Source organism: Enhydra lutris, unplaced genomic scaffold (genome assembly GCF_002288905.1).
Source record: "Enhydra lutris kenyoni isolate GAN:26980312 unplaced genomic scaffold, ASM228890v2 scaffoldscaffold3, whole genome shotgun sequence".
Taxonomy (NCBI): domain Eukaryota; kingdom Metazoa; phylum Chordata; class Mammalia; order Carnivora; family Mustelidae; genus Enhydra; species Enhydra lutris.
In genome coordinates this window covers 45,387,937-45,414,503 of record NW_019154087.1, presented here as the reverse complement: position 1 = coordinate 45,414,503, position 26,567 = coordinate 45,387,937, and the positions used below count along the sequence as shown (strand labels likewise).

The following is a 26,567-nucleotide window of genomic DNA, read 5'->3' as shown; positions in this document are numbered from 1 at the left end:
ATTTTAACATTATTCACCATTGGGGGTGGGAGGTCTGCTTTACCCAAATTAGGAACTTGGCCACCTGAGTAGTCTCTGGCAGCTGTGCATGCCGGGAAGCAGTCTCATGGAAGGGCAGTCCCAGGTCTGCAGTACGCCTGCCCTCCTTGTCCCAGCCCTCCCCCACCACACTCCTCCCCGCCCCTGCCCCGGCAGCCATGGCCAAGAGAACTCCAAAGCCAGCATACCCAGCACTCCACTCGAAACACTCTCCTACTAAATTTCCAATAAAGACAAAATGAAAAATCAGAAGTTTTTATTAAAAGTTAAAAATGTTTCCAAAGTTTACACATGCACACAGACTCTTTCACCATCTTATGGATTTCTAAAATCACTGACAAGCAGATACACACTGGCCTGGCAAACCTGCTTTGGTTACCTAACTCTCCTGTTGTTGCATTTGGAAAAAGCCTGCTCACTCAGGGGGGAAGCAAACACTTACCAGAATGTGCCCGCTGCTGCTGTTGCCCCCACACTGGCAGGACGGAGGGGAGGGAACATTCTCGCTCTGCTGAACAGGCAAGGCAGTGCTTGGTTCTCTGCTTCGCCCAGCTGCCATGACCACTGGGCCTGGAAAGAGCCACCGTCCACCCAGAGCAGGGTCTGTCCGGGCAGTGGAACAAGCTGCTTAGCGGGCGTCCCGATCCGGCTGCGCGGTGCAGTCCGTGGAGAACTTGAAGCCAAATCTTGGTGGCTCGAGCACTGGGTCAGTTCGATCAGAATCTCTGGGAATGTCACCAGATAAATGTTATTTTGGAAGTTCCCCGGGGGTGGGGGGGTGGGGGAAGGATTCTGATGCCCAAGGAGGGAGAACCATAGCAGTCCCTCCGTTCTCAACTCTTACCTTCTTAGAAGTCCCCCTTTTCCCAATTTAAAACATTTGGCATATCTGTCACCCTTCTTGAGTTATGAAGAAATTATGACATATGGATGCTGAAGTTCCTACCAGTGACTTGTAATGGTCAAAAAAAAAAAAAAACCAGAGCACCCAGATTTCATTAAAAAAATTTATTTTCATATAAAAGTGCCAAAATATCCACCAATGTCATAATCTATCTCAACAACCAGTTTACGCTAGTAATCAAAACACAAGCCTCTTTATTCACATTGTTTAAAAATCAAATTCTTTTCACACATTCCCACAGTAGCTTGAGTCTCTAGACAGTGGGAAGCTTGCATTCCTGTTTGCCGTGGTAGTCCATATGTCCAGGTTCATATAGGCACGAAACGGATTAAACCCTGGGTAGTATTCCTTGCACATGACAGCTTGATTTTCCATGTGAGTCGAATGTTCCGTGGTGGGACTGATGGGGCAGCAACTTTCATATACGTCACTTTGTGGGGCCCAGATGGAACCAAAAAGTCCAGACATTGGAGACAAGCTTCGGGTGCTTGTGAGGTAGGGCTGAGGTGTACATGAGGAGGGGGAAAAAGAGAAATTTTTAGAAATTTTAGAAAGGCAACATCAAAGTTGGACACCACAGTGCTACCCATCCAAGTCACTGGAAAGTCATTAAACTATTCTCAACCCTCTGGGTTGCCTCAAAGCCATTTTTCTCAGAGTATTGTGAAATCTTCATCTTCCTAGATAAACTTATTTTCAACCCAAGAAAGAACCCTTAGGTCAAATGCCCTTGATCTGTAAAACATGTCTTGAGTGGATGCCAGAGTGAGGAGGCATGGGCTCTTGGGTGCTGACAGGCAGGAAGCCCTCAGGACCCACTCATGGACCGGTGAGTGACCCTCTCTGAGCACAGAGGAAAATGTCAACAGGACCACAGAGACACAGCTGGGTCACAGAGGGCTTCCAAGCCCGAATTCAATTTTATCGACCCATCATTGCTCCTCCGTGTCCTCTGGGTGGCCTTTCTCTTCAGGGCAGCTAGACAACCCATGTCTGCGAGCCCCCACCTGTCTGACTACACCTAAGGCTCTTTCAGAGGGTGGCTAGCCTGGCTTCTGCGATTGAAAGGACACAAGCCAGGCTTTGGCAGATCTGAACCTGACCCTGAAGTAAAGTGAGACCAGGATTAAAGAAGGACCAGAAAGAACTTGGAGCTGCCCCGGGGTCACAGCACTGACCGGAGAATTGAGGAGACCTGCGTGTCCCCAGGCAGTCGGCATGTTGGGCGGGGGGCTCCAGGTAGATGGAGAGCTGTGATCCATAAAGTCTGTCTGAATTTCGGCAGGACAAGGGAAGCCATTGGGGTAATTCATGTTTTCTACAAAAAGTGGAAGACAACACAGGTAAACATTTTTACGGTGAGATCTGAATTCTCACGCTCAGGCCAAAAGTTTTCAAGGCCTTCCCATACCTCTGAGGTAAAGACCAGAGTAGTTTACACTGTCATTCTCAAGGTTAAAACTATTTAGCAGATAAGATAGGCTACCTGGGAAGCCCTCAGGAAGGAAGGTCCTTCCTCTGGGCTTGATGTTCTGTATTTGATGATTTGACAGACAGGCCTTCTAATCAAGACTCCTGCGCACTGGACCCGTGTCAGGATTCTTACCAGCCCTTAACATTTGCTTTTATTACCTTTTGGGCCGACCTCAGCTTCCTGCAACGTACACTGTATGGATACCAGAGCAATATGAAACCAGCACTTCTTAGCTAAGTAGGAAGGTATAGCTGTCCCTGCTTTAGCCACGGGAGATATGTTCCAGGACCCCCAGCGGATGCCTGAAGCCGCGGACCCTCCTGAACCCTATGTACGTTATGTTTTCTTCCTATACATAAATACCTGGGGTAAAGTGCAATTTATAAAGTGGGCACAGGAAGAGATTAACTAATAAAATATAAAATAACAACACACTGTAACAGAAGTTATGGGAATGTGCCTTCCTTTTCTTTCCCTCTCAGAGTATCCTGTACCACACCCACCCTTCTTGGGATGCTGAGAGATAGTAAACTGCCTACATGAGGAGGTGAGGGGAGGTGAAGGAAAGACCTTGTGACAGAGCATCAGGCTACTAGAGACCTTCCGACAACACATGAGCAGGAGATTCATCTGTTGTGGAAGGCAGCTGACTGCGGTAACCAAAACCACAGAAAACACAACCTGGGGTTAACGGGGAGCTGCTGTGATACACAGGAGCCTCCCAAGCCCGGGAAGGAAGTCACCACAACACCCCTGTGGTTAGCATGGAGCAAGGCAGGTATCAGACTCCAGTGAGCGCCATCTCCTCAGGCCACTTAGAGCTTCCCTGAACAGGTAGCCCCACTATGAGAAACCGTGATCACTCTGTAATATATAAGAAGAACACTCTGCAGCTTATCAGGGAAATCTCACAGCTATTATTGTTTATCATTACCGATGCTTGAGCCCAAGCACCAGCCATTTCCCCCAGTTTCCCCTCCTGGCTCTTCACTCCATCTTTCTGCGGCACCACTCAGGGTCAGAAGAGTTGGACCCCGCTGAGGAATAAGCACGTGCGTGTTTCCACTTCACACAGGACTTGTCTGCCTGGAAAGTATAGCAAACATCTAAAGCCTCAGCCTCCCAAAGGATAATTTACAATCTTAGGTCCCTGGAAATCCAAGGGACCCAGGTCTACCAAATCCAAAGGACGAAATAGATCGGGGTTGCTTGCAGAAACTCCCAGACAGCCAGGCTGAGAGGTCTTTGTGAGGCCATCTGAATTTCACACAGCAGGCCTGCACAACTGGACCCACATGAAGCTACTCGGCAGCTGCCTGTAAGGTCATTCTCAAAGGTTCTCACTGTTAAAGGCGCATTTTTCTTTTTTTAAAAAAATTCAATGTAATTAACATACAGTGTATGATTAGTTTCAGGGGGAGAATTTAGTGATTCACCAGCTGCACATAACACCCAGTGCTCATCACATCACACACTCTCCTTAATGCCATCACCCATTCACCCCATCCCCCCAGCGACTTCCCCTCCAGCAGCCCTCAGTTGGTTTCCTAGAGTTAAGAGTCTTCATGGTTTGTCTCTCTCTCTGATTTCGTCTTATTTTTCCTTCTCTTCCCCTATGCTCATCTGTTTTGTTTTTAAAGGCACATTCCTAGCAGACATAGGACAACCAAAAACGAAGCTCATGAATATGGAGAATGGACTGGGTTCTCAGAGGCAGGGGTCGGGGTGGAGGGGAGTGGGATGTATGCAAAATGGGCAAAGGTGCTTAAACGGTACAAACTCCCTGTGATAAGATGAGTCAGGACTGGAGATATAATGTAAGGTCGTGGTGAGCAGAGTTATTAACGATATCCTCTCATGTATTTGTAAAATGCTCTAAGAGAGACCTTAAAAGTTTTCCTCACAAGAGAGAACATTTGTGACCATGTTCGAGGATGGGTGATGACTAGACTAGACTGCAGCCGTCACTTCCCAGTACGTACTAAAGGCCAATCATTATGTCGTACACCTAAAACTAATACAACGTTCTGTGTCAATTACATCTAAGTCGCTTTAAGAAAGTACGTTCTTCTGCAGTTAATGCCTCAGGCCCACACGCTTCCTGCTTTGACTTTTCTGAGTAAAAGAACGGCATCAGATCGTTCAAGTAGCTTTTACCTTCCGGAAAGGCATTATAATCATTCAGTTCCAACGGACAGTACACGCTGGGGAATTGGCCTTCACAGGCTGCGCTCCAGTCAATGAAACTGCTATAAAACACAAGAGGTCTCGTTTCAGAAACAGGACGTCAAAAGACCGTGTAAAGAAAGAGGAAAACGATTTTGTGACCCAGCACCCTAATCACTGCTCATCCCTCAGTTTTGGAAGAGAAAAGATGTACTTTCTTGAGTCATGGGATCAAAGACCTCCCGACCGACCAAACGCTCCCCACCAATGACTCAGCCTGGTAGGATGGACGGCTCAGGCGAGGAGCTTGCTTCCTTGGTCACCTGGGTGGGCTAACTCTAACCCAAGGCAGATCCAAGGCTGTGGCTTTTGGAGCACTCTGGGAGAGGACTGCACTACCCCGAGGCTCTTTGGCCAACACCTGCAGGTACTGCTCTAAAGTGCCCCACCCCCCAGCAGGGCCGTTGTTTTTCCAGGGGGTGGGGGGGAACCACAACCATCAAGACTGATTCACAACAGATACTTTGATCACAGTTACAAACTGGAGTCTCATGACAGATAGAAAAGAGTAAATACCACTGTAATAAAGGAACCAAAAAAGAAAACTTCAGATTCTGTGATGAGACAGAGATGCCAACATTTTCTCACGTTCTCACTGCTGAACGTCTTTGACTTCCAACAGCGAATTAAAGAAATAGCTCGAGTGGAACGGCCTTTCAATACGCAAACTATCTGATCTTTCTTAACGTTTTAAATGTGTTCATGATGGATGCCATGGAAAAGTGGAAAGCACTGCTCCATCAGGTGGTAGGAATTGTGAGTGACTGCGTTTTCAAACCAGCCTCTATTAACAGACCATCTTTTCAGCCTGAGGAAAGTGATGATGTGGTCAACAGCTCTGCTCTTCTTTCCTTTCATGTTTCTCTCCCTCCTGCTTTGTTATTTTCTAAGACATCACAGTGCAACTCCAAGAGGCAGATGGAGACATCCAGCTAAGGTGCACTGGGGAAGGAAGCCTGGCCCCCAGTTTTGTAAGGCCCACCTAACAGACTGAACTCCAATCCCCTCGGCAAGTCCTTGGGCTAAGCAAGGCAATGACCAGAGAAGGGAGTCCGTACCTATTATGCATGGGAGCCGGGCCCTGCATCACGCCAGGCACGCTGTTCTCCACAGCACAGTTGAAGCTGCTTGTCACACACACAGGCTGCGTGGGCCACAGGTCTCCAGCTGGGTAAAGACCTGAGGAAGAGAACAAGTCCTCTCAATCTACCCTCTTCCCTCCTCAGCCCGCATCCCACCCTTCCTACAACATTCCTTCTCTACTTCTAGAAAACACTTCCTGCAAGTCTCCCACACATGCTGACCATTTCTGCCTTTCCTGATCCCTTTTGGGATATACTTATAGGATATACAGCAGGAAGATGGGGTCTAAGGAGAATGCCACTGTTCCACTGACAATTCAACCATAGCAAGTCCAAAATGTATCCAAAGAACGGCACAGAAGCCCATGCTCTCAAAGTCGGCTCCAAGATGGAGGGCAGTTTTCACATCTAGCAGAATTTATACATGCAAAAACAAGTGTATTAGAGCTCAGTGATGCCATCGGGAGTAAGCACCAGGCTGATCTTGCCACAATCCCTGACCTTAGCCATGCGGGAAGCAGGCACTAGAAGAGACAGGAGATGCAAGAGCCTCGCCTACCAGGCAGAGGCAGTGCAGTCAGAGGCCCCTGATGACACGGGCCCTGAGGGCCGGTGCACGGAAGCCCAGTGACATGGCTTGGACCAGCGGGCCCAGTCCCTGCCCCCAACCTACTCGTCTCCACAAGCTCCCTGTCCTGCCATGTGGAGGAACCCCTGGCTTGTGTCTGGAGTGAGAGTCTGCCCTACCTTTATCTTCTTCAACACCTGTAGGCCCGGCAGGAAGGCTGGGACAGGGAGGTTCTGCATACTGTGGCAGATCATTCATGTTTCTGTGGAGAAAGCCAGAAAATGAAGATCTACGATTTCTTCTGTAAAAGGATGTACCAACTCTATTCAACCATGTCTTGAGTTTTACAGGAATTCTTCCGTCAAGAAACATAAATGCTAGAGACACAAAGGCACATGGCCAGAAAAGGGTTAAGGTTACCAAATTTCCAAGACCCAGCAAAGCCTGTTTTCAATAAACAACAAAATCAGTGTAACTGAGGCCCACCGCAGGTTCCCGTCTGCCCAGCACCAGCCGGCAGCTGGCGTGAGTCTTGAGGTAGCGCAGGCCCCTGCTTGCAGACAGCCCGCAGACAGCTTGCCTCGCCCCCTCTGCTGAACCTCCTTTTTCACACGTGCATCTACTTAATGGTAACGACAGCCCCCGTCCTCTCACCATGTGACTGGAGCCCACGGAAATGTGATCACGTTCTCCCTCGAAAACCCTCTGCTACTGCATCCCTTCCTCTTGTCCTGCTCAGTAAGAGCCACTTGCCTATTCTGTCTGATGGGGCAGCAACCATCACACAGTGGAGTCCTAACGATGTCAGTACCTGGCTGGGTCCTGTAAAACTCCCTGCATCATCAGGGCTCCATTTTATTTCAAGTCCCAGAGGAGGGGACGATGCCCATCCCTACAATAACTGCTGTTTCTCTTTCTGCTTTCAGGAATGAGATGGGTTCTTTTTTTTTTTTTTTTTCTTTTTAAGATTTTATTTATTTGTATGAGAGAGAGCACCGGCACTCGAGCTAGGGGAGGGGCAGAGGAAGAAGGACAAGCAGACTCCCCGCTGAGCCTGAGCCTGGAGCCTAATGGAGGCCCAATGCGGAATTCGATCCTGGGACCCTGAGATCATGACCTGAGCTGAAGGCAGACGCTTTACCGACTGTGCCATCTAGGCCCCCCAGAAAGGGGATGTGTTCTAATGTGGCTATATCACTGGCAGCAATGGGGCTCCCAGAGACATCTCCACAAGGAACATATGTACCCAGAAGGATCCCGCTTGCTGAATTAATAGCAAAATTGGAAGTTACTTTCTTTCTTAAAAATCTTTCCTATTTCCACTGCTAACTAACTACAAAGCAGCAGCACAATGACAGAAAAAGCATTAAGTATATAAAACGCACTGTCAAAACAAGAGAGTAAGAAACTTACGTGGGATTACAGATGTTAGGAGAAAGATTCAAGGAGATGGGAGTTTCTGAAGAAAAGTCGTTTTGCGGAACACTGTCTCCTGTGTAAAAGCAAAAACAATTATCACAAGGTTTTGTAAGTGTAATTCAACTGTACTATGTGTTAAAAGTGCACACTGCTAATATCACTAACCCCAAATGAGCGACTTCTCACTTCTGACTGATTTTCATATTCAGTAATTTCACTTTTTTAAAAATCTTTATTATATTTCTCTTTTCATTGAAAACTTACTAAAAACTCAACATTTAAATCTATGAGTTTCGGATTCACAGTGTTTTAATTGTGGAAACAAGCTGAAACCATTAATATTATGTAAGTTTCTCATAGGGATTTTTCTGATAAAAGAGATCTTGCAATATAAATTGACCCCTGCAGTTTTTAAGTGACACTGTAGGAAGTCTATGGAAGTAAACATAAGTTTAGAGAAGAAACATGGAAGTCATCTGCAATCATGCTGCCGTTCAGCATGAGGTGTATTTCCTTACAAACTCTTTTGTGTGTACACATGTGTGGAAAGCTGGGGTCATGCTTCATACATACTTTGTCTTTACGGTCCCTTACACCATTAATTATACTGGGGACATTTTCCCGATAGTACATAACCTTCAGACAACTTACAAACTACACGTTAAGCCATTGTACAGCAACACCATCAATAATTATTATCATCTTGCTCCCGTTGGCCTTCCTCAAGCTAAAGCAGCACTTCTATTCTTTGTTACTGAGGACTGATTTTTAAAAACCTTGAGTTATGCTTTGTCTGGCAACCTTTGTCTTCAGTGGTGGATGGAGCTGTGCTTGGTGTAGGCTGTGAAAACCAAGCTCCCTCAGGCCACATGCATCCCCGCTCTCCCAGCACGTGGGCCTGCCTGCCTTCATCTGAGTCTGTGCGTGTCTCCTTGTGGGTGATGGCAGCGTCCTCCAGAGGGGGCAGGACTGCTGTGTTTCTTGGGCACCAATATCTTATCTTTTTGTGCCTAAAGCACAGTACCCAGTAATAAACAGTGAGTATCAGTGATATTAAAATTTTATGGAGGATCATTAAGAAAACAATGTCTCAAAGTCTCCTGGGGGGTGGGGAAGCTGATAATGAAACACAGCCTGAAGACACACGTGGGTGCCTCGTGTAGGTTTTTTATGGCTATTGTGCCCCATCTCTCAGATAAGACCTTCTTTTATTGGTCTCACCACTGGAAGGAGACAGAGAAGAGAGACAGCCCCGAGGCTGCCAAAGGGAGCTGTTGGTGGCCTGAAGCAGCCTGTCTGGGAGAGAAGGCAGGGTTTCTGGGTGGTGAGCAAACTGGGGTGTGGAACAAGCTGCCAACCCCTCTGAGCCCAGGGCCACTGGCTCTCCCTCTCAAGGCTGTCTGGGAGCCATGCCAGTGTGACAGGCAAATGAAGGCCTCACACTTGTGAGCTTCTCAATCTCAACACCGTTTCCTCACACAAAGACTAAGTTTACTATTTTGAAAACAACAGTGAAAAGGAATGAACTCCATCTTTATATGGTCATGGAGGTTAAAAAAACACCGAGTGAAAGAAGCAAGATGCAGAATGATATACTGAAGTATGATTTCCTTTATGTAAGTCACAAACGTTCTATACTCTGTTGATAGACGTATGCAGGTAAACAAAGTATGGACTAAAAGAATACATGCCAAGTTCATGAGAGTGGACAGTGATTCTCTTGAGGAGGCCAAAGTGGGACAAACTATAAGGATTAAAAAAAAAAAAACCAATGAATGGGTATTATAGAAGACCAATGAATCACAGACCTGTACCCATGAAACAAACAATACATTCTAGGTTAATTAATTGAATTTAAATTTTAAAAAATAAAAAAAAGAGGGTAAATATAACAAAAGTAAGTTAATTCTTTGAATTTTCCCAAATCTTCAAATTTCTCAAAAATAAGAGAGGACATCGATGTTCATAGCAGCATTGTTCAAAGAGCTAAAATGTGGAAACACCCCAAGTGGTTATCAACAGATGAATGGATAATTTAAATGCTGCATGTACCTGCGATGGAATATTACTGGGCCTTAAAAAGAAATGACGGAGGAACCTTGAAGAAATTACACTAAGTGAAATGAGCCAGATACAAAAGGACAACCACTGTGTGATTCTACTTAGCAGAGTAATCACTGGAGACAGGAAGACAGGAGCTAGGAAGTGGTGGAGAGGCTTCAGGGGCTGGGGGAGTGGGGACCGGATGGCCCTTATTTAAAGGTGTGGAGTCTGTCTGGGCTGATGAGAAGATCCAGGAATGGATGGTGGTGGTGGTTACACATCAGGAGTGCTCTGAACGCCACTGAATGGTGCGCTTAAAAATGGTAAATTCTGTTACAACTATTTTACCATAATAAAAATGTGCAAGTACTAAAACAAATGTGGATGTTCTTTGAACCAGTTCAATGACAGACACGATGACGATGATGACCATGATGATGATGATGGGATGCAGAGGGGAGAAAAAGGAAGGAGGAAAAAACAAGAGAGTGAATCAAATCCACAGCTAAGTCAATACTCCAGTCAGCGGTCCTGCGTGGGCTCCAGGCTTGGAAGGCAGATCCAGGCCTGGTACGGGGCTCAGGGGCAGGGCGGGAGGTGGCCAGCGGGGAGGGCTGCTTGGAGGGCCTGGGCGGCCCCTAGGACTCACCAGCTGGCAGGAAGTGCGGAGGGCCCACCGCAGGCTTCTTGTCCCCATCAGAGCTGCTGCTGCTCCAGCTGCCCCAGCTGCCCCGGCTGGCCCGCACACTGCCTGAGGAGCTGCCGCAGTCCGAGCTGGAGTCAGAGCAAGGCTTTTCCACACACTTCTTCCCAGGCTTTGGGTAGTAGCTCTCTGTAGGAAGGCAGAGAGACACCACGTTCATTTAAACAATTTTCCTCTAGCTGCCATGTCTCCTCAAAGGAGAGAGGTGACATTATGACAGAGGCCACATTCAGCTTCGGGGTTGGCTCCCTCTGCTCATCCAGGGAGAAGGAAGAAGTTACCTGAGACCAATGAGGGGACCTGAAGGGACGGTGGGTGATGAGCTCTGTGTACTCTGCCTAAGGGATGGACACTCCTACCTGTCCGGGGCTCAGGCCGTCCATATCAATGATAACCATGATTTAACGATGGTTCTGGAAATAAACACTCCAGGGAGGCAAACAGCTGTTCAACCAGATTGGAAATTTATAGGTAATATCCCCCTCGCTTTTATGAAGATTTCCACGAAGAGCTTCCAAGTATTATTTATGTGTGGGTACAAAGAACTTCCAGTAAGACCAAAAAGGCACAGGTGTGTCAAGGGAATGAATGAGAGGACAGAGAGAGAAATTCACTAACTCTGTCAGCTTGTGTGTCTGCCAGCCTGCTCGCACTGATGCAGTCGTGTGTCTGGAGACACAGGTGCTAGCCGGGAGGATGACAACTTCCCCACCACCTCTTCCACATGTACAGTCAGTTTCAATGGCCCTTGAGCCTCCCACCATTCTCTGCCCTACCTTGGACCTAGCTCTGGGGGCCCTCTACCTCCCACTCCCAGAGACACTGCCCAGCCGTTCTTGGGTGGGCCAGCAGCCTGGTCTATAGGAACCACCTGGCTCAGGTGTGTGAGAAGACAGTTCTCTCCTGGTCAACCCCTGAGAGTAAGTAAGCACTGTGCCTTCAGCACTCTGCATGGGGAGAGTGGAGAATGGCCAGGTTTTAGGGGAAGGAGGAGGTAGGAGGAGGCAACACTCGAGGCTGTCCAGGTTCAAAACAATATCAGGTTTCCAGTCTCATCCTGACAGCTGTCCATTCGGGCTTCCATAAGCTAAGATGCCTGTAAAGTGATAATCTCCTCAACACCCACGGCTTTACACTGGATACTTCCTGGAGGAACCGAACTTCCGACAGAAGCATTCACTGCTCGCTGTAGTTACATACCTGCCTCTCCCTGTGAAGCCGGTAAGCTGTTTCCAATGCCAGCATCGGGCTTACAGACTTCCCCAGGATTTTCCTGTATACACCAGTTTCTGACATGGATGTCACCGCTCAGCTCAGACCTTTCAAATTCACTACACACAAGTTTTAATTCACTCTGCTCAGAAGGCCTACAAGAATCAAAAAGGATCACATCCGAATGTTATCATCCATCCATCCTTGATATCCAGGAGACTTATCAGAGCTGAAAATATGAACCTAGAACAACTCAAGACCTCTTTTCTTAGGGTTTTGGGGGAGAAGATACTGAGTTAGGGATAAAAAAAGACTAAGATTTTGCTGTTTTATTATTTTTTTTTAAAGATTTTACTGAAGCTGCTGACTGTTCGCCAGCAGCGCATACAACATGACAACGCCGAATCACTGGCTCTCAGCTCTGGGCTGCAGCCGCCTCGGGACCTAGGGACAGCCCCGTGAGCAGCACCGTATGTGCTTCCCATGCGGTGGTCCTTGCCTCCACGTGGGCTGCACTGCGGAGTCCCCTTCCCACGACAAGCGGCACTGTAGCAAGGTGGGGCCCCCCCTTCCACAGGAAGATTTGGGTCCACTAGAGAACAGTTGGGCAGAAACACGTGCAAATACCTAGCTGAGCCTACAAGAAAGAAATCCCCAGATGACAGAACTCAAAAGGAGCAAAAGCCAGAGCAGTGAGGATGGAGGGACTATTCAGGAGGAAAGAGGCTTTCAAGCCCAGAGGCTAGGTTTTAATTCCCTGCTGAAGGACAGTCACACACAGGAGTCAGGGAGACAGAACTGTTTTCCTAAATTAAACTATGGTTCTTGAAGGAGGCACTGTCAGTGCAAGAGACACCAGAAAAGCTCCATCCGTGGACTCAGGGAGGAAAAGGCAGGAGAAAGCATCTCTACTGGAGTCTCTCAACTTGGGCACATGTTGACTGTTTAGAAGTCTAACCCAAGAAATCAAAATTCAGAGACTATACCCCAGGTATAGTCTGGGGATTTGAAGTCCAAATGTGTGCACTACTGGGGCGCCTGGGTGGCTCAGTCAGCTGAGCATCTGCCTTCGGCTCAGGTCATGATCTCAGGGCCCTGGGATGGAGCCTGGAACAGGGGCAGGGCTCCCTGATCAGCGGCGAGTCTGCTTCTCCCTTCTTCTGTGACTCCCCCCACTCCCCAGCCACCACTTGTGCTCTCTAATAAGTAAATAAAATCTTTAAAAAAAATGTTGGTACTGCTAACCTGTTGAAAAAAAAAAAATACAGGGGATTCCCGCATAAACACTACCCAGTGCCTTCATTTTACTGATAAGCAAACAAAAGCTCAGGGAGATTGAGTGACCTAAGGAAGCAAGGTTTCCAAAGGAGAATACCAATTCCAGCTTGTCCCTTACCAACTGTGTAAGAACCTAGCTTCTGCGGGACTGAACCTCAGGTTCTGGGAATGGTGACTCTTCTCTTTCACTACATGGGCGAGGGTAACGCGGGAAAGGGGAGGCCTGCTGGCACCCAGTTGATCTCACCCTCCCTTGCCGCAGGAACGCTCCAGCCCTTCATGGGCCAGGTGAAAGCCGGGGCACAGAGGAGGCCTTGTGCTCTTTCTTTAAAACCTCCTAGAGCTTTGAGTGTTTTTTTAAGGTTAAAAACACAAAAAAATCTATTCACTTTCAGGTAGTTAATAATATAAAGGAAAATATAACCAGAATACATATTAATTTTAATAACAGACTTTTTCGTCAATATTCTATTCTCAGCATCCAACATCACCAAAATGAGACCAAAAGATAACAGCTAACAGTGTAAAATTATAGAATAAAAAAAAAGAGGAACATTTTAAAGGGACTGTAAAAATGAACACACCTCAAGACCTGAGCAGCACCCCGTTTCTTGTTTTTTCTACACGTTCGAGTTTTATTCCAACTTAAATTTTGTAAATTTCCTTCTTTTTTCTCCTGAAGCTTCTTCTTCCTATAAGGATCTTCTTGCTACAGAAAAAAAAGAAACCTTAAATAAAGGTTTTAACTGACTATGTACATTTAAAAAACTTTTTTTTTTAAACTTTTGAAGACCAACTCTATACAAATTCAGAATGTTCCAACACTGGTGAAAATGGAGACATACATTTCTCAATCTCCAGTCTGTTTTCATTCCCCTGCCTTCTCTACCTCTCTTCCCGGCAAAAAGAAGAAACAATTGTTGCCTACAGAATTCCAAAGGGGGCTAAAAAGGAAAAACATCTGTTAGCAATTTAGGGTCAGCTTGCTGTTAACTTCGGCAGCAATAAATTCTCCGACTTCACCTGTTAATTTGGTATGTGCAATTCACATGAGTTACTACGGAAGAAAAGTCATGTAAAAACTCAATGGAGGGATAATTCGTCCAGTGCTGTTTTTATTTGTTTACGGAAAAACTTTTGGAGACAGCCGATATCCATTGAGTGCGTCAAATAGTTTAAGCTTTTGTAAATAAGAATGTGTTTGATGTTTTTTAAATGTGGTTTTGCAAATCTTAATTTAGCATGAAATACATATATATCTATCCATTCTATGTGTACACAAATTTTAAAAAATTACATATGTATATATTCATGCATATTTATACATACACACACACACACACACACACACACACATAATTGTTTTTTTAATTTGGGCCTTTTCCTTTTATGTTAGGCACAGTCTGTTAACTGGCCCAAGGGGAGGAGAAGTCCCCTGCCCAAGAGCGTTCTGAAGCAGCTCCTGCCTTGGAGTCCTCTTATACTCTCCCTCGCTTCCTTCCACCCCTCTGCCCCTTTAAAGCTCAGGTACTGTTGTCGTGTGGGAGGTGGTACAGAGCTCACAAATGGAGACCCCGAAAATTGCATCCTTGGGGACCTCCCAGAAGCAAATCCCCCAACTCGGTGAGTATATTCCTACGGACCCTTAGGATTCACATTTCATAAAGAATAAAGCCCAGCTCATTTTACCTTCTCTTTTGAGAAGGTTGGTCCAAGAATCAGAGCTGGAAAATGCAGGATGTTCTAACATAAACTTGCCTGACACACATGACTTGGAAGAAGAAAAATAAGAGGTTTCAAATGCCTACATGTTACAGATCTGAGGTACCCAAAGCCTCAGGTATCTATTAAAGCAGGAGGCTTACTACAATACACACTAGACTGAAAATGAAATTGTACTGCACATGTGGCAGACTAATGGGATTTTCGTTTTTTCCTTAATACTCCTTTAGTTTCTCCCCCAGTATGTGTTAACTTTTTTCTGATTCTGAAGGTATTCTAAAAACAAGACAGGTTAAACACACAAAGCCCCATCTTACAGGATCTTAATGCTAACTGCTGAAGTTTGAGGCTCAACAAACACATTAATAACGTATGATCAGACATTCTCCAAAGTTAAACATTGGCTATCTACCATATTTATTCATATACTGGTCCTTGTGTATTTCCAGCTTTGGGAGAGAAAAGGATTCCCCTCTCCTGGGGCCAAGAAAGACTGTTCATCACAGAAGTCCTTGAGCCTTTCTGTCCATCGAGAGTCACATACAAAGAAAGGATCTGTTTCTAAGAGGGGTCAGAGAAAGAGTGAACTGGTCAGCGGCCGCTATGACACTTGGCTGCCTCTCTCCGATCAGTCTGGCGAGAGATGCCATTCTGTGCAAACTAGAGGGACTACAGAGATGTGGAACACGGCGGTCCGAGGCATGGCTGCTGTCTCTGAATATGAGCCAGAGTAATTACCCCAAGAGTGCTCAGCACGCTGGACTTGGGTGTGTGGAATGACCGAGAAGCAACATCCATGAGCAAACAAAGTGGGGCACAGAAAAGAGTGTGGACAAAAGGGGGAAGAGACAGAGGACATATAGAGGAATGAAAAACGAATGAATGGCCTTTGTGTGTGTGTGCACACGTGCGTGTGGTAGGGGAAAGCAAGGGAGGGAAGAACAGCAGTGAGGAAGAAGGGCCCCGGTTGGGCTCGAGGTGAACAGGCCAGCCCTGGACGTAGAGAAGGTGGGAGCGGGGGGGTGGGCAGGGGAGGACACCAGAGACTCAAAGCAAAAGACCGGTCAAGAAATGAAAGGGAGAATAAAAGGAGACTCTGGCTCTTTGCTTTTTGGAGGAGAGGGAGTTTCACAGAGGGGGAGGCGGGCCCAACCAGGGGAAGAGCCCAGGGAGAGTTGCAAGTAAGATTGCAGCTCTGAGGTCAAACAGCCTGGACTGAAGCTCACCCCACACTTTTTACTGGCTGTGCGATCTTGAGCAAGTCACTCAGCTTCTCTCTGCCTCCATTTCCTGCATCTTCTTCAATAGGCTGTTGTGAGAAGCAAACAACCTGACACAGAGCCAGCACTTTATAGAAGATGTCCTATTCTCACATTATTGAATTACTTGAATTCGTGAAGTTCTTGGAAATCCCTGCTAGAAGGAACAGTTTCACTGATTACGCGGCAGGCAAATAAAAAGATTTCCTGAAACTTCAATAAAAGCAAACAAAGAAATCAAAGGAGAGAAATCACTGACTCCACAAAACATTCTTCGAGCTGCTGCACAGAAGTAACAGCAAATAAAAAATAAGAGGGAAGGGCAGACGAAGGAAAAAAACCACACACTCCTTCTAATAGGCAGTCAATACCGTGCCATATGTTCTGACGGAAAATAAGAAAAACATGGGCAACAGAAAAGTGGGTTGACATGACATGCAAATTTGCAAAAGAAATATAAAAGGCTAAAAACCATGAAGACTCCATCCAAAATATTTAATAATAAAGTATGCTTTTAGGAAAGGAAAATTATAGATCAGCTTGTAGCTCATCTTTCCGTGCTGGTTTTAAAAAACACAAGTGTGTTTATACTGCCTATTTGTGTCTGTAGACACTAGGAGAGGTCTGGGGAGGGAGAGGGCTGGGGAGACAGGGCTCTTAACAGAGTCTGCCTCTGGGCAGCAAAAGTGGAACTGGGTAAGACATTCAGTTCCGAATTATAAAAAAGAAAGAAGGTAAGGAAGAAGGGTGTGAGGGAGAGAGATTTCAGGGGTAGGATTTTGGATGGATGATTTTTTTACTTATTTTTTTAGAATTTTGCAAAAAAGTAAAGGAAGGAAAGCACTCACTTTTCCCTGGTAAGAGATGCAAATTGGAATGAAAATGAAAATTTCTCTCATCATACTGACCAAGACTTTGCAAGGAACAATGCACAGTGCTGGTGGGAAGCCAGCGTTGTCCCACGGCATTGATGTGAATGAGAATTGGGACCACCTTTCCAGAAAGCAATCTGGGGCACGCAGGAAGACACTCTTCAATTCTACTTCTAGAAATCTCTAACAAGGATTCTTCAGGTATATAGGGAAGACTTAAGAACAATGTAAATCATCAGAGTGCTATTTATGAAAATAAAAAGCTGTAAATAACTTTAATGTCTGACCGCAAGAGAATGGTTTAGGATTAGAGCATAGTTAAATGATGGAATGTTATATAACCACTGGAAACAAAGTTCCCCTTGTTCTGAACATGAGAAAGTGTAGAATTATAACATTATTAAGAAAGCTACCTATACATAATGATGGTCCTGAGTTTTTTAAAAAGTTGCATGAAAAATACAGAAAAATGTACAAAGTATTTCATTTTGTATAGACTCTTCTCACCCCCTTTTCTATGCTTTTGTAATAATCATGAGTTCCTTTTCTGAGAAAGAAAAATCTGCTTTAAAAAAATAAAACAGCAGGGTTAAGGTTAAAATTTAGTTTGTAGCTCTCAAATCTGGGCTTCAACCTTCTTTGCCAATAAATCTAGCGGAATGTTTCCACATACTATAGACAGATTTATGTAATTTTCTAAGCTGCAAAGTTAGGCCCTAAGAATGTACAAGAAAAACAAACATTGAGTACTGCCCTTGGGAATGTGTTTATTGAGAACGATTTCTCCAAATGAACAATGAAATGGAAAGCATACTCGCAGGGTTTTAAAGAAGAGCTTTTAGCAAAACTGGGAGTGAGTCACAGAGACAGTAAAAAAAAAAAAAAAAAAAAAGATGAGGTCTACGGTCCCCCAGATCCTCCAACTCCCCGCAGCTTTCCTGCAGGCTGGCTGCCATCTTTAGATGTACGGGCTCCGGACCAGAAAAGGAAGGAGGAGCTTACGCAATCACTGGGACTGTGTACAAGCCATGTCTGAGCTCCTGGGATAGAGAAAAGCCAAGGCCCGGGACCCCAAAGATCGAATGGTGACAATACCCAGAGAAGAAAACAACAGGAAGAAATTAAGAAACGTGCCTTGAGTCAGGGCACAAGCGTAGAGGGCTGAGTCTGGCGTGGGGGTGGGGTAGGAGGCGGTGTCTGAAGTCCAGGAATGGCGCCCACTCATGGAAGCACCACAGGGCAGGGCTTCTTGGGCCCCCCACCTCCTGAGGGCCCTCAGAAGGACCTGCGGACTTGGCGCGAGTCCTGGCTGCTCCGCCCAGCATGCAGGCCGTCAGCCACCGCACGGTCACATCTCAGGGCTGGTTTCCATCTCACGGCTGGTTTCCATCTCACAGCAGGGCCACATGGAAGTTTTGAAGTCCCTGGCAAGAGGCTGCTGAGGTTCACTTCTTTACTTCACCCATTCCCTCCTCCCCCAAATTCACAGACTTGCTTTCTGCTCTGAAGAGCATGGCCCTTCATAGTCTCAAGGGCCTCGCTTTCTGTACATCTGCTACACCTGCACCCTCAGGCCACCTGCAGCTTCACCACCACCCAGCATCATGCTCAGGCCCCGCTCTCCCTGTGCACACACACCGCAGAGAACTCGGTGCTGCCTCTCAGTTCTAACCTCCACGGCTCCCACATCTCAAGCTCTAGGCCCAAGTTTGCCATGTAAGACCCAGTTCTCTGGTTCCGTAACTCCCGCTGTTGGTCGCAATCACACAGTCATTCCCTTTGGACTGACCCCTTGTCAGCGCTTGGTACTTGAGCTACTCCAAGCATTTATCACGTTAACTCAGCCGTTCTCCCAACCCTAGGAGGTAGGCATGCTCTTAGTACCCTCATGTGTCAGATAAGGAAACTGCAGCATTAAGTAACTCACCCAATGTTCCAGAGCAAATAAATGACGACCAGGATTCAAACCCAACAAGTCTGGCTGCAAAGTCCATGCTCTTAACATGCAACACGACTTTGGTAAACAGAAAAATGTACTCCTTGTGTAAGTCAGAATTCTCCATCTTCTCATTAGCTGGACTTAAAACTTAGTTATTTTTGCAAACAGTTATGTAAGAGAAGATAGTTCCTCTCCTTATGCAATTAGGGACAGGGAAATCCTGTTAGTTTTTCTTCTAGACTCTTACCTACTCTTCCTGTCCTTCCCCCTTGCTCCTGCCCAAGCGCAGCCTTACGTCACACCTCCCAGTAGAGTAACAGCCTCCTTGTTAGAAGAGAGCTGGTGTCCATTCCTGCCCCCTCCAGCCCAGCCTCCAAAACGTTCACACTGATCCTCCAAAAATCCATTATTCACACATTCATTCAAGCATTTACAAAACTGCGCTGTATAATCTCTGTAATAGGCATTCTGCCCATCTTTGAAAACCTGAATTGAAAAACATTATTATGACCTTCAAGAAAATCTCAGCCTCAAGGCTGTTTTCCAATTTTTACCCACCCTCACTCCATCCACCCCCCCAGTCCAGAAACCTTCCCTACTCCCTGTCCTTTGCACCAGAGTCCCCTAAACTGGCCACCCTGAAGCCAAATCTTCCAAAAAGATGTTCTGTTTGGACACACGTGCTTTTAAGACTGGGACTCTGAAGTTCCTTAGCAGACAAGCAACCATGCTCTGGTTCTCTACAGACATCGTCACTTCCGACTCTTGGGCTTGCCGAGTTCACTGTCAGCGCTTCCAGCCGAGAAAGAGCGGAGAAGGTCCAAACTTGAAATTGGTGAGCCAAGGCCTTTGCCATTGGGAATGACTCCCACTCTTCCCTCACATTACTCCTGACTGAGCCTCTTCCCAAAGATGATTTCCTACTCCTCCTGATTATGCCATGGGGCTCAGTGGGGCCACTGCCCACCTTCCCTTCTCTGCCTGTCCGCATTTCTTCCTCCTCTAGGAGCTTCCTGTGCCCGCTGCAGGCTCACCTGACTTTTCGCTCTCTGAAATCCCTTCCACTCTGTACTGATTGGGGCACTTAACTACTGGACATGTCTTGTCCTTAAAAGACTACAAATTCCCAGTTTGAGATATCTAGGATATATTTATTTTGCATCATTTTCATGTTATTTAAATGAAAAATTGGTGTTTGTTATAAAGTTTAAGCAAAAATACAGAAATATAAAGAAGGAAAAAGAGCACTGCAAACACCACTACTCAGAATAACCACAGTCTGCCACTGATTTTTTGGCAGATCTTGTTTTTGCCATCTCTCTATGAACCTACAGACACGTTTAGATGGCAAGACAGATGATGGGAATAATTTATAATACTGGGACGACGTATTATTATTTTTTTTAGTATATGTGCTGCTGAAGCGAACACGACAATGTATTATTTTTAAATAAAAGTTTAATGTTCAGTTTTATTTGAATTTAACATAAGAAACTGAAGTAGAATCCAGGGAACTGCCAACTTTCAAATAATTGTTTCTTCTCCACATGCTATATTAGTGCCTTAAGGATCTCTCTAAGGTTAGGCAAAAGACCATGAAAGACATTTTCCCGTTTTCACCCTGTTAAATGATATGTTCAGTTTTACACAGTATTGACTCTCTACCAAGAAAAATAGAATTAAAACTCATTGTCACCTACCATTCAATACCACCTCCTGTTTCTGCAGCTTATGTTACTTTTTTGCTTTATTAAAGTTGTAATATATGCAATCTGTTCTGCAATTATAATTGCCAACTGTTTCGTCTTAGATCTGGATATAAAATGGAGAGAAATCTCAACAACAGACCACTAACACAACTTCTGTAGTCCTGGGTCTTTATTTTTATATCTGTCTTGGTCAGCTAAATTTCATTAACTTCATTTTTTAAGAAAGGCTCATGATGAGTTCACTTGTGTTTAAGGATGCCTCTTCCTTGCTGCCTTTGTACTTGAGTGTTTCCTTGGCTGAAATATTCCTGTTCACATTTTTTATTCTCTGAATGGTATGGCTCCACTGTTCCCTGGATCAGATGTTTCCACGAAGTCGGAGTGAGCCTGAGTGGGTGTTTCTTCATCTTCCTAACTTTGCACCATTGTTTATGTTTTAAGATCGGTAATTTAGCCAGGCTGTGCCTATATCCATTATGACATATCAATTTTTCCTCTATATACAGTGTGCCCTTCCATTCCATAAATTCAGTTCTGCTCTCCTACCAGGACAGTATTCTTCTACTACCTCTCTGAATACCTTCAGACCCATTTGTTGGGCCATTTACTGAAACATTCATTATTCTTACATTGGACTGCTTTGTCTTTCTTTGTCCCATATCTAAATGCTTCCAGCTCTGCAGTTTTTTCCTTCACAATCACCCTGATGATCTCAAAGCCTTTCTCAGGGTCAGCAATTCCATTTTTGGCAGCTGTCTGTAAAATGTCCTTTGGGTCTTCATTTAGTTACTTAGCTTTATAAGATCTCTTTTAATCTCATCCTAGAATCTTAATTTGCCTTTTAAAAAAACTCTTATTTTATTGAGTACATTATCTGTAGTATAAAGTATTCTCAAAGTTAGGCTTTCTTCTAGATTAGGATCTTTCCCTGTCTCCCGTGTTCTACTCCTTTCATTCACTTTTACTCGGCGCGCGCGCGCGTGTGTGTGTAGTACACGGTATGTATCAATATCAGCATAGTTAGAATCCTATTTTTTTTCACTGGGCTTATACTAATACATGAATACCTCTGTTCTGATGTAAACTAGATAAATTCTCCTAAATACCTTTCCCACCTTGATTGTGGACCTGTCTGCTTTCACCTTCGAGATACAGGGCTCGGTTCTGCTCTCCAGCACAGTGTGCAACTCTGTGTCCAACTATGCGCTCTCTTCTGAGATTCTGTTGTACTAAGGCCCACTCACCTGAGCCAGACAGGCATTCCTCTCCTATGCATTTGGCTTATGCTTCCAACTCAGCAAGAGCAGGCCCTAAAATGTGTGTTGGGTGACAACTGGAGAGAAGAGACAGGTGATCTGCTTCTACTCCACCATCTTTGCCAGGAGGTAACCCATTTGCTTAAGAACAGTTTCCTTTGAGAATAAAAGCTATCTGATGTTACTATAAATTATTTCAGTATCTCCTATATAATTAGAAGATAAATAAAACTTTCCAAGCACCTCAAACTCACAATTTATAAATACAGATTCAAATGCATGATAACTAGCCCCCTCTGAGAGGTATGAAATACACATGTACAATTACTAGACCGATAACTGCACTCTCAGCCCTAAATATGGGTTTTGTTCTAAGAGGCACAAGAAAAAGGAATACAGACCTCGACTGAAGGTACATTCTGTTTCTCAAAACAAATGTCTTCTTTCGATGCTTTGTGAATCTTCTTTTCTGAGGAAGACTTTGTGTCAGCCTTCTTCAAACTTTCACAGTTGTCTACTTCATTCTTGACAGGCACTTGCTGGTTATTCCCTTAAATAAATAAAAATGATTGAATCTCTAGCTAATTATTTCCATTCATGTTTCCATAATTAAATCTCTTTCCTACACCAAGCCATCTACCCTAGTGATATTTAGATTTGAGGATTGTTCCTGACATTCATGATGTTCTAGGTATGTTTACCAGTAAAAATGTGCTTATCTGAAGAGTTCTACAAACAGTCTTTAAAAGAGGTCAAGGAAAAAAGGTGAGGAGGTACCCCATTATTCACAGCACCATTATTCATAACAACCGAAAGGTAGAAACAACCCAAATGTCCATGGATGGATGGAGAGAAGTATAGCAATGTGGTACACATAAAATGGAATACCACTCAGCCTTAAAGAGGAACAAATCAGTGCCCAACACCATGACTATACTTAACACTACTGAACTGGACACTCAAAAATGACAGAGATGGAAAAGACAAAGCAATGAGATTCTGAGACATGCCACAACATGGATGAACCCAGAAGACATTATGCTAAGTGAAATGAGCCAGTCCCCAAAAGACCAACATTGAATGTTTCCACTTGTTTGAAGGAGCTAGAGTCATCAGAGAGATGAAGAGTAGAATGGTGGTTACCAGGGGCTGGGGGGAGGAAATACAAATACTTACTATTTAATGGGTACAGAGTTTCTTTTTGGGATGGCAAAAAGGTGCTGAAAATGGATGATGGTAATGGCTGTACAACACTGTGAATGTGCTTCATGCCGCTGAGCTTTATGGTTACAATGGCAAATTTTATGTTATGTCTATTTTATCACAATTTTTTTTTAAAGTTGGAGGGGGGAGAGGGGCTAAGGACTTGCCTTCTAGTAATGACTACATGACTACATAGCTACAAATTAGTTTTCAAAGTAAATCTCAAGCTGAGATTCACTGAGCTGCTTCGGTTTCCTGATTTATAAGATGCAAATGCCACCTTCTCTGCCTACTCTGACTGTTACAAAGATGGAACCAGAGGACATATACACGGAAAGGGCCCCATCAAAAACAAAGGACCTATTTCCGGGCAGGCCCTCTTTCCAAAGTCTGTGCTCACCTGCCCTGGGTGACCAGTGCCTACAAGCTGACAATGACCAGCAGGCCAATCACATGGCAAAAGCTGGTGCAGGTAGAAACTTCACCTGAAAACAATGTTCTCCCGCTTTCCTTTCAAGTGACTTCACTCATCAGTGTATTTCTTCTTCGATCCCTTACTTCAAAATAAAGTCAGATAAACTTTGACCCCACCCCACCCCACAGTAACTGGCTTCAGGGTCCTAATAGGAAACAAAGTATTGCAACACCTGCTCCTTTTTTCTTTAACTGAGAATTCCCTTACCATACCTGTGCAGTCTAAGAAAGTTTAGATGACCACAGTACAAAGATTTCACAGCAAAGCAGGCTGCAGGCTCTGGTGAGATGCCCGCCTGACTGGACCTTCCGCAGAGGCTCCAATCTGGCCCTGCTTGGGGCCCTGGGGTGGGGAAGGTCTCTGCCCACAGAATGAAAGCAGTCAAATCCCCTCCAATTCTGAAACTCCGAAGCCGACCTCACTCAAAGCAAGATCCATACATTTTGCCAATAACACTGACAAGTAAGCACACTTTTATTTTGTTAATGGAAAATTGTGTAAGTATTACGTAACTATAAAAACACTGGGAAGCATTAATTCCTCTATGACACAAATTGGGTGTTAAGACACCTACAGAGGAAAATATCCACCATGATGAAGTGGTAAAGGAAAGAGCCAAGAGCCAAAGTGACAGGGTCCGAAACAGAAAAATAAATCATAACTAAGGATATCTCTTTGGATTTTGGAAACCATACATATGAAACAGAACACATATATTCTCCCCCAAAATGTGCCACTAAATTTCCTAGATTCATGAAAAAATGTATTTCCTTGAGCTTTTTTCAGGCCAAGAACAGCAGTAAAAGTATTAATCATTAAACTTTCTCAGGAAGGACCTAAACTTAATATCCAATACTGAACTACCCCCAAAAGCGGTAAAACACAAACTCTTAGTAACGCCTTCCATGGGGCTGGGAATCAGGACCAATAGTAAAAGGAATTCTAACAAGTTCTTCATTAAGTCTTTGACAAATTCTTGCATGACAATATCTAAGAATTTAGAAATTTCGTGAAGCCAAGCCATGTCGTCTTATTAAGCATGATTACTTATGGTGTTATATAATTTTCTCACACCCATCTCACAGAATCTGTGTTTGAGCCATAAAGATAAAAAAGGGAATAAAACAAATAACAAGTGAACTCACCAGAATCCTGCTTAAATTTCTATGGTATCAAATCCAATCAAGTTTATTTTGAGCAAACTGCTAATCTTCAAGTTACTAGTATCTATAAGACAATGAGGCTATATTTTTTTAATTTCTCAAATACTGGTATTTCAGAATTTGGAGGTATCTATCAAATGCAGTGAAATCTTTCATGTAGTATTAATTCCAAGGCTTAGGGCATTATTAAATTTAAAAGTTTATTATCCTTCACATTAATATAAGCAGAAAGCAAGAAAATAATCTATTCCTCTGTTCCTCTTTTGTAACGCTGAGGCCAGCTGCTTATCTTTAGCCTTAATTCCAGAGCTATTACTCTTTGATTATGTGATCAGAATAATACAGATCTAGAATTCTGATTGTACAATTAGAAAATAATAAGTATTTGAAAACAGACATATTTAAATGATCATTTACATGACATATAAAGTTTTACTCTTGTCAGATGCTCAAGAGACTCTGGAATGTGTAACAAATGTTTGAAAAACTGAACTGTTGTTTGACAGGTGGATGCCAAAAACAAGTGTGTGAAAACAGAGCTCTGAAGCATCTGTCAACAGACTTCATTTCTATGGGGAATTTTAATCTATGATTTATCACAGGCCTCTCAGAAGAAGGGCAGAGAAAGCATAGGAAAGGGATAAGCACATTTCTGTTATTCAGAAAATATTCTGTGTTTCTCAACAAAAAAAATGAGCAAGTAGCACCGGGCCCAGTAATACATGCTTTGGAACATTTTTTTTCTCACATGATATGTTACCGTCAGGAAAAATAAAAAAGCCTCAGAATAGAAGACACAATTCCTCAAGTGCTCAAGGACATCTGTCAGGTTAATAAAATAACTTCAGGCACTCGTAGGAAACCGACCGCCTGCCCTCTTCCCCTTTTCTTATCACTAGACTTGTTTCTACGGGAAGATTTGTGTCATTTAGGAGAAACAGCTAGGATGTGGCGAACACGCTGGCTGGTTTCCCCTGAGCAAAGTGAAGATCCCCGTTCTGGTGGTGGACACGGAAAACGAAGTGCAGGAACTGAGGATTCCTGCCATCGGCTGGGCGAAGTTCAGCTACTAAGGCTGAAGCTATTTTCTTCAGATTCTAGAATGATTTTAAGATGGAAACACGTTTTTCACAAAGTAAAACACTTCTCAAAAAAAAGAACTAAAGCTCAAAGTTGGAAGCAAAAACTTGGAAAGTTCTCATGTATAAACGGTTTCCTCATCCTTGAGCATTCTTCACACATTATGGATTCCCTGCCGATTATATATGCCTGTTCACCATCTGCCAGTTTATGACAATGTTTTCCTTTAAAATGTGAAAAAAGAACCCCAGACCCTTGATGTTACTGGGGAAAAAGAAAGAAAGAAAGAAAGAAAGAAAGAAAGAAAGAAAGAAAGAAAGAAAGAAAGAAAGAAAGAAAAAAGGAAAAACTCCTCCACATCCTGCCTTCAAACTATTCCTCTATTAAGTCCTTTCTTATTTTTAACATTGCCAATTCTTTAAAATGTTTAAATTGTAAAATGATGGCAGGCAATATGTTTAGTTTTTTAACCTCTTTGATATTTCCTAGACTAGTGCTGTGAATGGAAAACAGAACAAAATGCATGTCAGTGAGCGGCTTTCCCTGTGAGGACTCTCCTGCCTACACTTTCATTCTGGAGAGAAACACAGCCCTGTGAATTAGCACCTTTGAATGCATTGGCCTGAACCTGGTAGGAAGCCAAAGTTCTTTCAACGATTCTTATTTGATCTGATCAACAACCACTCTGACAGCACTTAGCGTGCTACCGATCCCACCAAAGAGCAATTTTAAGACTTCGTATGGGGAGATACATGTTTCTGTTTAAAACACAAAGAGGCTAGTAATCTGTGCCGGAGGGGTAGATTCTGGGCAGAACCACCATCTATGGTGATAAAAGCAAATCCTGTGTTTCTGGACTCCATATTAAGTTTACTCACACTTGCAGAAGTGCTAATACATGGGGTCATCAAGGATCGACTCTGGGCATTAAATATCGGTGT

General features: G+C 44.3%; 1 protein-coding gene across 4 annotated transcripts in view; it reads right to left on the bottom strand.

Annotated features, from left to right (window-relative positions):
* Positions 1-1,032: 1,032 nt before the first annotated feature.
* Positions 1,033-26,567, bottom strand: part of LOC111153576 (transmembrane protein 131-like) — a 156,170-nt gene continuing 130,635 nt past the window's right edge. Inside the window, exons 26-35 of one of the 4 annotated variants that reach the window (XM_022512696.1) lie at positions 22,107-22,255; positions 13,533-13,657; positions 11,659-11,825; positions 10,405-10,587; positions 7,707-7,785; positions 6,473-6,555; positions 5,702-5,822; positions 4,575-4,666; positions 2,122-2,261; positions 1,033-1,444 (exon numbers count right to left, since the gene is read on the bottom strand). In XM_022512696.1, the coding sequence (XP_022368404.1) occupies positions 1,169-1,444; positions 2,122-2,261; positions 4,575-4,666; positions 5,702-5,822; positions 6,473-6,555; positions 7,707-7,785; positions 10,405-10,587; positions 11,659-11,825; positions 13,533-13,657; positions 22,107-22,255 (1,415 nt within the window). In that variant the 3' untranslated portion in view covers positions 1,033-1,168. The other 3 variants (XM_022512705.1, XM_022512713.1, XM_022512721.1) reach the window with 3 other exon arrangements.